A 12914-nucleotide genomic window follows, 5' to 3' on the forward strand; every position below is an offset into this window, starting at 1 on the left:
TCAGCATGGCTCCCAGGCTGATGTTGGTTTATTGGCTTTCATGGCAGCATCACCGATATCTCAGCTTGTTGCAGGCCTGCTTTGGCCCACAGGCCTTATGTTTGACACCCCTGAGTGGGGCCTTCTTTGTTTGGTCAAATTCAGGTTTTATTTGCTGAAACAGTTGGATATGGGGATGAAATTGTAAAAAGAAAAGATCATTACCGCTGTTGTTTCTGATTCACTGACTGTGAAACACAACATTTTAAGAAGAAATAATAGAACACTGAGACTCGAATCGATACTTCAGCTAACTCGTTACACATTATGATATAAGAAACCGCAGCATTAGCATCAATGCCACACTCTGATGATGAATGTGTCATTACTTTCATCTAAAATGCCACAAATGGACGACTTGTGTTCTCTGCATTTTGCACAAAGTAGCATTTAAATTATGAATAAGCTTCCTGGAAAATGTTCAAATTTTAATTTTGAAAAAAAGATATTAAATGTAATTCTAATTAATACCTCTTTAAAAAACATTTTGGGCTTGTAAAATGAAACGACACTCAGAGGTTAATAAGTTCATTTTACTGTGCTGGTCCATTTATGGTGGAAATGTGGACTTTGGACTGAAAAGGCTTTGACACCCCTGATACTAGAGGTAATTTCAGTGATGCCACTGGTGGGGCAGAAAGTGCCCTCCAGTGGCTGCAGTAACTACAACAGGAGCGCCCAGGATTCATCCTAAAGCTGTTTCAAAGACCTGGTTTGTCTGATTAATTTGATGTAACTGAATATCAACACTGGCTTCCACCACAAGTCAAATGTCTGCTTTACTTGTTGAAAAGCTGAACAAAACGCCCCGTCACAAACATGGACATGGCAATGAAAGGTGTCTAGTTGATTTAAAAAGAAACAAAAAAAAAAAAAAACAACCACTTGTTGTGGAATTTTTGGTGATTCGGTGACAAAGATGACGAGTCAAGGTGTTGACGCTGCACAAGGAGGATTTATTAAGGATTGCAGAGGAAACACACAGGGATTAGCTGATCGAGACCGAGGCTGTCACAAAAAATTAGATTTAAAAAAAAAATGTCAAAAAAATATTGACATTCTGATACTGCATGTCTGGAAATCATCAAAAATCCTAAAAAAAAAATCATCACAGTGCTATGACTAAATTCACTACCACTAACTAAACTCAAACCTACTGTCATGATTCTTATTCAATAATCAGTACTCCTTCAACAGCCCAAGTAATTAGGATTTGATTAAAGTATCAGAATAAAATCAAGAGTAAAATTAAATCAAGAGTAAATAAATCAATGTGCATAGACGGTATTCACCCAACACTGAACTCACTTCAGCAACATGTGGACTAATACAGGAAGCCTCTCAGTTTCAGCTCAACCTCCACATTCTGAGTAACTTGTAGGACAGAACTCCGCAGCTTCTTCCTCCTGCAAACCAACTTCACACAAGTAACCACACAGACACAAACCAGAGCAGCGGCCGCCATCCTGTTCCCCAACGAGACAACTTTCACCTCTTGCAGCTCTTTGTTCACTGCAACCTCCGCAACGGCAGACAGATTCATGTGTCTCTCCACAACCTTGGATAAAGACCTGGTCTCCTCTTGAGTCATATAAACACTGAACCACGGCAGCAGGACACTGAAAACTTCAGTAGCAGCCAAAATCGTTCTCTTTTCTCTGTGTAGCGGAGCATGAAGACCAGCAGTCTCATCAGCATCCACCTTTCTGATGAGCGGAATCAGATACGCTAAGTAGCACAGCCCGGCTCCCACTTCCTCTGGCACACACCTGAAGGCTTGGTCATCACAGATCATACACACTACCTCCGGCTTTCTCCTTAAGTGTGACACTGAACACAGAAAAGCACACATCATCTTCAAAACAAAGCATTATTCCATATCAACCACCAATAATTTTCACTCGAAAAAGTGAGTAAACATGGGCTGAGTTTAGAGTAGCCTTCACCAAGTGGTCACCAATGTACTAATATTTTTAGATTAACACATCTTCCAGTTCTTACAGAGTAAATGTCTTCATTTCTGTCATCTGGTTCACTTTCAACCATATAATCGCTCTCTTACGCCTCTCGTGGAGGAAATGCATTATTCATTGTCGTCCCAATGAGGTGACCGTATGCTGCGATACAAGAGAAATGAAAAACTGAGTGCAGATGTCAGTTTAAACTAATATTTACAACGAACAAACAGACAGAACGAGAGTTCCATTAGTTTTATTTGAGTGATGGATTTGTATAAATTTCTGTTGTATGAAAGATTTAACATCACTGATCTATATCTTTTGAAAACTAATGAAAATACAGCTAATCCTGAACAATGTCAACAAACAAATGACTGTTGTGATGATTCTATATTTGCTTTTCTGTAATGCCTCTCTAATGTTGACTTCTTCCTACTCTCTTTCAGACATATAACAGGAAGACTTATCGTGCATTTGAATGTTCTTTTCTTTCATGTATTCTTTAATTCTTTTTCTTTTTTTAAATTTGTGTTGACATGTTCGAAATAAAGTTCAAGTTCGAGTTCAATGTTTCACATATCAAAGCTAAGAGCACTGTTTGTCCTGCTATTTCTGTTGTCATAGTAGTTTATCTAGACTCCATCTGGTTGGTATTAATCCATGAACTGCAGCCTCTTGCAAGGAAGCTCAGTCTTTAGTTTCATATGTAGTCATTGTTTAAAAATAAGACCAAATTCAAGCTTGCTGCTTGGAATTTAATCTCATGTTAGGCCGTTGACAGATGAAATTGAGATATCAGTCAACAAACAAAGGCACCTGCCCTTTCACCTGCACGCCGTTTATTGATTTAAGGCATCCAGCTGGAAGGCTTGATTAATATTTTCTGGAACAGAATGAACTGTAGCTGTTGCATTAGGTGAAACAGTGTGTAGGAAGAACCCTTATTCTGCTCAGCCTGGAGGCAATTTTAAACTAAACTCAGAAAAAACTATATAAAACAGCCACAAAGATGTACAGAATAAAAAAAAAAAAAAAGCTCTTTTTCTGCTTTTACATGTTATCTAACCAACACGTCAAGGCAATCCTGGCATTTTTGCTTTGGTCAGCTAGAATTTTACATTCAGAGACTCATAAATGAGACAGGAAGGCCACGCTCTACTACACAAGCCCAGAGAAACAGGTTAGTCTATAGTTCATACTGTGCATAGTTCCTTCACATTGACTGTATGGGGATGTATAAAACACGAATGGCGGGCTCCTTCCTTTGCCGTGCAGTCAGCACGGCTCGCTCAGAAGTCTAGCGTGTCGCGCTGGTGCCGCAGCCGCGGACTGTTGTCGCTGTAGAACTGGCTGAACCAGCGCCGGTGCTTCTGGATGGCCGAGTCCTCCTTCACCAGGAGAGGCTTGGCGATGTACGTTTTGTTGTTCCAGATCATCACGTCGCGCTCGAACTGGACACAAGACAAAAAACATACCCAGTCACACGACAGAACTCTAAAAAAAATGGAGGATACACATTTAGCCACATGCCGATAGCGAGTACCGGTACGAGTAATGCTACAAAACCCAATGATTATGCTCATTATTTTTTCACTCTACCGTTCCAATGAGCTCTTGATATTTATTAAACTACAGCGCGGCTGGAAGAAGAGCAGATTTTCTTGTAAGCAGGAAGAGGAAATAAACAACGGCTGCTGTCTCGTTGCATTAAATGATTTTAATTAATCAGCGGGGGTTTCTGTGAGCGGCGTCGGTGATTAAATGTCACTCCGCAGTGACTCAGCCTGCTGATCACGTTTGGCATTTCATTGAAATCTCCCCCCTCTTGAACTGTCTTTTGGAGTGACTTTTATTCTCTGGCACCAGCCGCACACATGGGCAGACTATAAATGAAGATTAAATGCTTTGAAGGGGCGAAGCGGCAGATTCGATCAGGAGTTCAGACGGCGTTCAGTCTGTGTAACTCCAGCTAATGAACCCATTTTAAAACACTTTCGGTGAGAGCTTGCACTTTGTTCTGGTGTTTAAAGCCGTTGTTTTATGTTTTTCTTTAAAACTGCAACACCTGTGGCTGTGTTTCTTCACTAGCAAGCTAATTACCAAGCGTAATGAGGACTATTTGCACCTTTGCTGGGACTGTGTGATGCTATTTCTTGTTGCAATGTGAGTCAGTCCTATAAATATGAAGTTAGAAAATGCACACAGTGAACTTGCATAGAATGCATAATTTTTCCATTACATGCACATATAAAAGTGAATAAAGTTTGTATTTAATTGAAACATAGGAAATTCTTAAGTGAAATTACAATTATTGAGCACAATTCTCAATTCTGCATTAAATCAATTAACTTGCATGTTGATGTTCGCCTGTTAGTTTGACACTCTCTGATAGAAGATAAATGATTGTATTAAGTATATCAAGTTAATAATTTCTCAATGAACATATGTGCGTAGAAGCGAACGAGCGTGCAGCACCTGAATGCACTCGGCTTTCAGGATGAATTTGGGAACCACCGCAGGGACGTTGGACTGATAGAAGACGGTGTGAGAGACACACTGCAGCAGAGGCTCCACCGGAGTGACGCAGTGCATGATCACACCTCGGCCCAGGAAGCTGTGGTTGAACAGGAGGAACACCACGCCGGGACCCACCTGAAAAAAAAAAGAAAAAAGAAAAGAAAGCAGTCAATGCATGATACCCGACCCGTATATCTGTACAGTATGTCGAATTACTGCAAACACACTGGAGAGAGTGATTTATTACTTGCTTCCACTGGCATTTGTAAGATCTGCATGATTAAGCCCCAAAACAAATCATGTGTTAATCTGTGCTTCACACAAATTGTTGAGAAAACTGTACTAATACGCTTGGTTAAGCCCAATAATGCAGCTGCTCGCCCTCTCCCGCCTGCATTAGTGTAACCACAGCCTCCGCTGCTGATGAGCCGGAGGGATTAGTGGTTTCAGGGAACACCAAAGCACCATATTCAACTCTCCAGGCAAGATTTTAAAAGGGAACAAACAGCACAGTGGTTATCCACTTAGAAAACCATTTGCTTTTCGCCTCGGGAAATGTACTAGCGTTCCTCTTCTGAGTGAACGGAGTCACTGGTTTCAGGAGACCCTTCGAAATGTTCAGTCCTGCTGGTTTTATAGCACACATGCGTGCAGAGAACAATACACTATAAATGTTAATAATGCGAGTAAATGGATGTTCGAACACACTACAAAGCTGGATTGCTATTAGATTTACTCAACTATAAATCTATCTATTCCCAGAGGACTTTGCACTGGGAGTCATGACACTCCAGAGGACGCCATTGTTATTATTCTCCATCTACTCACTCATGTGGAAGTATTTACGGTGCAGTGCTTCTGATGTCTACTCAAGACTGAGCCCGGCATTTTCAGAAAGAGTCATTTTTGACTGTCGACCCGACAACAGAGCCAGAGCGTTTTCTAAAAGTTCTACCTTTGCTGGCATTTTTGAAATGCTGCGTTTTCAGTAGCTCTGAGCACCGATGTGTAAACGGACATACAAATCACAATAAAAACTTTGTGTTTTCACTTGAAATCGGTGCCACGTCAACAGGTCCTATGACTAAAGGAACAACATCCACTTAAGTTCGCTGCAATACATACATATGATTCAGTTTTGCCATTTAAAGCAGCACATTTTCATGCATCATTCACACGAGGATCATCTCTTTGTTGCAGAATATATTCTTTTTATGTTTATCTTAAAAAGTGACACAGTTATAGTTAGCTTCAGGACTCACACACCAGTGACGCTACATGCTAAGCATGATTAAAACATGACTGATACCGTTATTAACAGCAAATTTGATTCAGTTTTTCAGCTTTTGTCTGCAGTCGATTCCTGGTCAGTCATCTACATGTGGCTGAACGGGTAACTTGACCTCTGTGACACACCTGCCTGGCGACAACATGGACATCCAGCAGAGGCCAGTGCCATCCGAACACAGTGAGGGCGTGTTTGACCAGCATCTGAGAACAATGCTTGTTGGGCTCTGACTCCGGTTCCCACTGAACCTGGAATGAAAACAGAGAGAGAGAGAGAGAGAGAAAGCACATGTTAGATGAATCGATCTCTCTCTAATCCCTTCAGGGATTGAATGGAAATTAGCAGATATAGATTTTAAATGGCTGATCCAATTAATTTGGATTTGATGACACTATTATATGATAAAGATGCAAAGTCAGATAAGCCTTAACTGGGAATTGCACCTTACTGTATATAGTCTCAACTACTTTGCATAGTCACTCATTCACACAGCAGACTTTGGGGTTTCAAACCCTCTACCGACTGAGCCTCAGCTGCTTTCACAACTTCAAGGATCTCAGAAGAAACTGCAGAAGGGATGGCATCATTATTTGAGAGAAACTTGTAAACCGTACCTTCCAGTCATGGCGCACAAAGTCCCAGGTTTTGCTGTTGGTGTAGCGCAGATCTGCTCCACTGAGGATGCCTGGGGTGTGCAGGTGAGCCAGGTGAGCAATATCTGCAGCATTTTCAGGAATCTCCTACATAGAAGACAAGACACTATGATCTCTACTTACCTTCGAAAGCTGGACAGCATGTTTGATACTGTGTTTATATACAACTATAAAGACATCTCAAGGCTTCTAATGGGTAAACAGACTCGACTTAATGAGATTCAGTGATCTTGATGTGCTTTAGCTTTGGTTTACAGATCGTCTCAGGGTGTTTGATGGACAGGTGCCGCTTAATCTTGAAACCTTAAAACCTTCATCTGCCAGTTTTTCACCACAAATGATGAATTCAGCTCTAATTCTGTCCATAAGTTCTGGAGGCCATATTCTCTGTTCACTCTCTTGGTACACTTTTTTCTTCTTTGACAGATTCGTCATTCTCCTCGCAGGATGCTGGAGCCAATTCCAGTTAACTACTGGCAAGGGGAGGACACACAATGAACCGTTCGCCAGTCTATCATCCACAGTGCAGCATAGTATCTTCATTTTTTTTAATACACTTGTAATGCTAACGTTATGTTCTTGTGACAAATTATTTTTATGCTCAGATCCTAATATGTTTTGGTAATATGTAACCCTAAATATGTTTTGTTTTGTTTTTTTGAGGAGGGAAACTTACGCTCTAAATCAGTGATTGGCCATACTTTTAACCTTCTAAAATAAAAAAGTCATGCTGTAGAGGGTAACGCTGCTACAGGCTTAGATTGCTTCAGAATCTTAATGCACGGATCTTTCCTCCTCTCCTCTAACGTCATATCTCTGCAGGATCCTGCTAAACGTCTCTGATTTGATCTCTAGATCCCGCTGCCATCAAACTGTGCAGGGTTGATTGCTTCCTCACGTTGTTCTCTGTGCTTTTCTTTACTCTCTCCTGACAGCTGAGGCGAGCGGCAGCCACCTCCGAGTCGGCCATTTTGACTTTGAGTTGTGTTGATTGCTCTCGCCTGTATGTGAGCGTTGATGAAATGCTCGGTTCTCCCCCTGTAGACCCACTCGCCCTGCGTGATCTCCCGCTGCTCGGGCACGGTCCACTCAGGCGCTTCTCCGTCGCAGTGAAACCAGACCAGAATCTGCTTGTTGACCTCATGGCTGGTCCAGCTGCGCACTTTAGCAAACTCTGGCACTGGAGAACAAAATCAAGTCCAGATTTCTTCTTTGTATTAAACATTGCTAGATGATAAAACAATGCAAAGATCCTCAGAATGTCCATATTTGCTGCATGGAAAACACCATTCCCCCTCCCTCTGCACCTTTCTCTGCGTAGGGAATCTTCTCACACTTCCCATCATTCCCTCGAAACTGCCATCCATGGAACGGGCACTCGATACAGCTTCCCACCACCCGTCCTCCCACCGCCAGGTTGGCGCCCAGGTGAGGGCAGTAGGCATCCAACACGTGGGCCTTCCCGTCCTCACCCCGAAACACCACCACCTGCTCTCCTAGAACAAGGACGGGTACACACAGCATGGAGATGCGAGTAATCACAATCCGGTCCTGAACGCTCATGTTGACAGAACGAATCTGTCTGCAGCAGTATTCAAACAACACACAAAGGGACCACTGATGGAAGCATAATAACTCTAAAAAGACTCAAAATGAACACAAGGAGACATGAAGCAGCCACACAGAGGTACAAAATGACCACAAAGCAACATAAAAGCCGCTAAACCTGAACAAACAAAAGACAGACCTTTTATTGTGGGTCATTGTGTTCCTAAATAGGAATTTTTCAATCAACCCTTCCTGACTAACCCTAATCTTGACCACGATTGTTAAGATGATTACGTTCACATAAAATCACAGCCGTATGAATTGTTTGGACGAGACAACAGACACATGCATTATTCACAAGGTTGCACAATTGCAAGGATATGCAAATAAAATAGGTACAGAACAGCTCTAAACCCCTTTAAAATGTGTCTTCCATGTGGAATGGTACTTGCCACAGTGTCTTTATGAATTATAACACTCAAGGGCAACAAAATTGTAAATGTCCACATCCCTTTTCAGCTGATCTCAGATTGCGCCCAGATTAGCGCCAGCCGGGTTAACGGCCGAGGCGGCTCCGCCACGGCCGAGTCAGGGTGCTGCACAATTCAGAGAAATCTAAAGTAAGGCGTAACACAGCACTAAGCTGCCCGGACTAAAAGTAGTGTGAGAGGTAGAGCTGAAGCACCTCGCTCGGGGGGAAAACGACACAGTTTGCAGAATTTAATATGTGACGTAAATGGATGACTGCAGAGAACAGTTAGGGGGGGTGACACTGCAGTCTTTCACAGCAGGATGCAGACAGCGCGCCCCAGCCAAGGTATGATACGGTTCAACAGGATGTGGGACAGTGAAATGTCAAGGAGAAAATGCAGGGTGCTGGAAAAGACGAGAAGAGAGACAGAAGAGTGTACGAGATGCAACAAAGGAACAAAAAGTACTTTCTATTGAAAATCCTAGAGAATTCATGCACTGCAAAAAGTTTCCTTTTTTTAATGTATTTCAGCTGCTACCTTTTGGATTTTACACACCAGAGGATGTGATTAACATTTCTGAAATTGACAAAATTCAGGAATGCAGACAGACTGACAACCAGAGCTGACAAGAATATCCCAATTTATCCCAAAGCCACCAGGTGACGACAGTCACACACAATCAATCACAGGTGAAACCCGTCAGGGTGGGGATGAGTAATCAACGAGGAAGGGAAGCCAAGGAGCCTTCAACAAGCGACATGCTTAGAATGGGCTATATGCACAGCTCCATTACTTCCTGAAGTTCAGACAGCACCTTTATTTCATGTGTTTCATGATAGGATGAACTGATTATTGCAGGTGTGTCTGACCTCAGTAAATGGCCAGACACACTTGGATTAATCAGTTCATCCTATCATTAAACACAGGAAATACAGGTGCTGTCTGAACTTCAGGAAGTAATGGAGCTGTGCATATAGCCCATTACACAAAAAGCACCAGAGATAACCATGAACCATGATACGGTCAATAAGCTGTAAAAGCACCATGAAAAGATGCACAACAGGCAGCAGTAGTTACAGTCCACCATTTGAAAAGACAAAAGAGCAAAAGAAATGAAAGAACATGGTGCAAAAGACCACAAATAATAGAAATAAACAACAAAAGATCGGTAAAATGACTACAGAAGCAACAGATAACAAATAGGGAAAGATCAAATCTCCATGAAGTGACACAGAATGGCCACGAAGCCAGAAAATAAAGATGGAATTTATGTCCCTTACAGAAAGTTGGGGTTTTCACATCCTTTATAAAGCTACACCCGTGCATGGGGAGGAAATTGCTCAGATTTTTCATCATCACACCAATCTAATGTTTAGTGAACAAATACAAAAGGAGTCTTGATGAAGGTGTCCATCAGTGCGACTCCATGCAGGATCGTCCTGCAGGAGCAGGTGCAGCTTTGAGCTGTTGGTTGTCTTTTTCTCCTATGTAAAACCTTTCACCCGCTGTTTGTTGGTGCGTTTGTTGTCGGGGGACGCGGCAGACACATGAAAGAGCCTCTCGCTCTTTGAAACCGTTTTCAAGTCAAACTTAAAAGAAACTCTGTGAAGAGATCAAACGGACGGGATCGGGTCCCGCAAAGCAGATGAGAATAACAACATTTAAAAAAACGCATTTTCGATTCAATAGGCTCTATGCCCAACTCAACCACTTCTTGAACTTCAGGAGGCTCCTTGTTTCCTGTCTTTCATGATAGGATGAGCTGATTAATACAGGTGTGTCTGAAGTTGTTACAGAGGTCAGACACACCTGCATTAATCAGCTCGTCCTGTCATGAAAGACAGGAAACAAGGAGCCTCCTGAAGTTCAGGAAGTGGTGAAGTTGTGCATTGAGTCCATTACGGTGGAGTGAAGGATTAACGTGAGATGCATTGAAACCTTGCATCTGCTGCATGTTAAACAGCAGGGTGATGAGGCAGGTCGTCTTAACGTTACTCAAAGAGCACATGGTGACTCACCACAGACATGAGAACATGAGCTCTCAATGGGAAAAAAAAAAAAGGATTTTATGTTTTTAACTGCAGACTGTTTAATGACTGAATTAATGAGCCACAATTCACACAGCGACCTGAGGCGCCCCATTTACAAGACATTTTCAAGTGAAAACCGAAAACTTTCGTTGGGTTTTGAGTGTCGATTTACAAAACAGCACTGTAAACGTGAAACCTTTCTGAAACAAAAGCCCAAAAACAAATGCGTTTTCACTTGGCTGGGTTTACTCAAACCAGTCTTCCAACCAGCCAGATAAGGACAAGAACCACAAGAAGAGTGACAAACGCCTCTCTTCCACCTGTTTATCACACAAGCAGGTCGAAACTTGTCTGAACTCCTTGACTCTTTGTTACCAACACGTTACTAAGCAGTCCGACGCGGTAGAAATGAATGTACTGATAGTTAAAACACATACAGATCATTGTAATAGCACCTCTTGTCTTGGCAACAGTCACAATTAAGAGATGGCAAACAAGACTGGATGTGCTGGAAAACACTGGAAGAGGGAGGAAAGACAAAGAACGTGTCTGGTTACTCTGTAGTCTCATGTGGCTCCACAGCCTCTCTGTAGTGGCTCCATGCTCTATTATATGTTCAAAAAACTGAAGAAAATCCTTGTAAAGGAGTCTTATCATGCAGTTGGAGGAGATATAAATTTAAATGGAATAATGCTCTGGTAGCATGCTCCATGACTGCTATCTTTCAAAACAGGTGGTAAATATTTAATTTCAAACCACAACCCTGAACAAATAATGGATAAAACAGTCAAAAACCACCTAAAACATCAATATTCAATTTTGATGCAGTATCACTGAACCCCCTCAAAAATCTCCTGTGTACAGTTACCATTGCCGGTAAACTCTGTCAATCAACAAACTACTTTGACTGATTCCACAAGTTCATCCTCGAGGTAAACATCGGTAAACTGAAGGGCAATTTGCTGTGATTCACTTCTTTTCTACATCACTACAAGGCACCCAAGGAAAACGAAAACATGCACACTCCCTGCAGTGAACAAATTCTGACATTCATATAGCCCAGAGACACTGACGTACTGCAGCTCTCATTTTCTAAAGTTAATGATTTGAAGATGTCGAATGACTTTACAGTGTTTTATTAAGGCTGCTATCAGTCCAGGTAAACACACTAACCTTCGTCCCTCTTCTGCATTTCACTGCTGCATCTGTTCAAGCAAATCGTTTCAGGTCAATCATTTCTTGACTTTTTTTAACGAAATACAACCAAAAAATCCCGACGAGTCTTTTTCTTCCAAAATATGACCTTGACAGGTGGAACGTACGGCGGTACCACTGTAAATGAAGAGGCTGCTATGGGCCTGGGGTGGGGGTGGGGGTGTGGGGGGGGGGGGGAACTCAGGGGCCCCAGACAGATACAAAGCAGACTCACACAGAGATGTATATTTTCATGTTCGTCATTATGATGCTCAGTCAGCATCAGAGGTCAAAACTGAATGGGGGGGGGACAAAAAAAAACAAGCCAAGGTGAATTGTTATCCATCAGTGCTGAAACAAATAAATGTTTTCATAAAGACTTTCGATTAGATACAAAAAGGAGTGTAGATGTTGCTACTGTCATCAATAGTTTTTTTTTTTTTTTTAATTTTCCAATCTATTTTCGAAAAGCCATGTTCTCCAGAAAGCTCTCTGGCCCAAACTCGAAGAACCTTCAACTTGGGCCAATTAAATTAACCCTGGAGCCCCCGAGATGTCCGGGACCGGCCCTGAAGGTGTGGTGAGGCAATATCATACCTAGAATGGAGACATTTTTGACCTCTCCCCTGCGCAGCACGTGTGAGTCCAGCACCCGGTACCAGCCGTTCGGGTAGACCGGCGGCAGCTCTCCCACCTTCCGCCTCCTGCGCGCCTCGTTGGCCGCCTGCGCCCTGCTGCGGCCGCCCCGGGCGACGTAGCCCACATCATCCGGTGACCGGAGGAGCTCCAGGGGGCAGAAGAGCAGCCGGTACAGCCAGGCCGACGCGAGGAGGACGGCGCAGAGAGCCGCCCTCCACAGCGCGTCCAGCGGCGCGAGGAGCAGCGCGCCCAGGACCCCGAGTCCGATCCCCGCAGCCGCCTTCGGCACGCTCATGTCTGCGCGTCTCCCGGAGCGTCTGCGCGCATTTACGCACCGAAAACCAAGCAACAATCTGCAAGCCACACCCGGCCGGCAGCATGAAACACCAAACCGGGCTGACCGTTTTTTTCTCTCTTAAATATATATAGAGACTCAGTTTTAACTTCACTGACTATTTAATCCAATCTATTGCCATAAAACCTGATCATCATAACTACAAGTTCACCAGAACATGTGCAAATTCCATAGAATTAGAATTCTGAAGCAGGAAAAAAAAAAGACAAAAAAAATCTGA

The 12914-nt window shown here is 42.8% G+C and overlaps 1 protein-coding gene across 1 annotated transcript; it reads right to left on the reverse strand.

Annotated features, from left to right (window-relative positions):
• Positions 1-3286: 3286 nt before the first annotated feature.
• Positions 3287-12634, reverse strand: LOC115383418 (cholesterol 7-desaturase). The gene is made up of 7 exons (XM_030085598.1): positions 12298-12634; positions 7763-7951; positions 7457-7635; positions 6417-6542; positions 5931-6050; positions 4473-4649; positions 3287-3448 (listed from the first exon to the last, which is right to left on the reverse strand). Exons 1-7 carry the CDS (start codon positions 12632-12634, stop codon positions 3287-3289), a joined length of 1290 nt encoding a protein of 429 aa, XP_029941458.1.
• Between the last annotated feature and the right edge of the window lie 280 nt (positions 12635-12914).

The sequence above is a fragment of the Salarias fasciatus genome, assembly GCF_902148845.1.
Source record: "Salarias fasciatus chromosome 7 unlocalized genomic scaffold, fSalaFa1.1 super_scaffold_4, whole genome shotgun sequence".
NCBI lineage: Eukaryota > Metazoa > Chordata > Actinopteri > Blenniiformes > Blenniidae > Salarias > Salarias fasciatus.

Excerpts from the sequence above, each read along its gene's own strand:
- LOC115383418 (XM_030085598.1), bottom strand. The coding sequence starts at position 12,634 with ATGAGCGTGCCGAAGGCGGCTGCGGGGATCGGACTCGGGGTCCTGGGC. Across the intron at positions 7,952-12,297 it reads CAAAAATGTCTCCATTCTAG|GAGAGCAGGTGGTGGTGTTT; the intron begins GTATGATATTGC and ends TCCTTGTTCTAG. Across the intron at positions 4,650-5,930 it reads TCCATGTTGTCGCCAGGCAG|GTGGGTCCCGGCGTGGTGTT; the intron begins GTGTGTCACAGA and ends TTTTTTTTTCAG.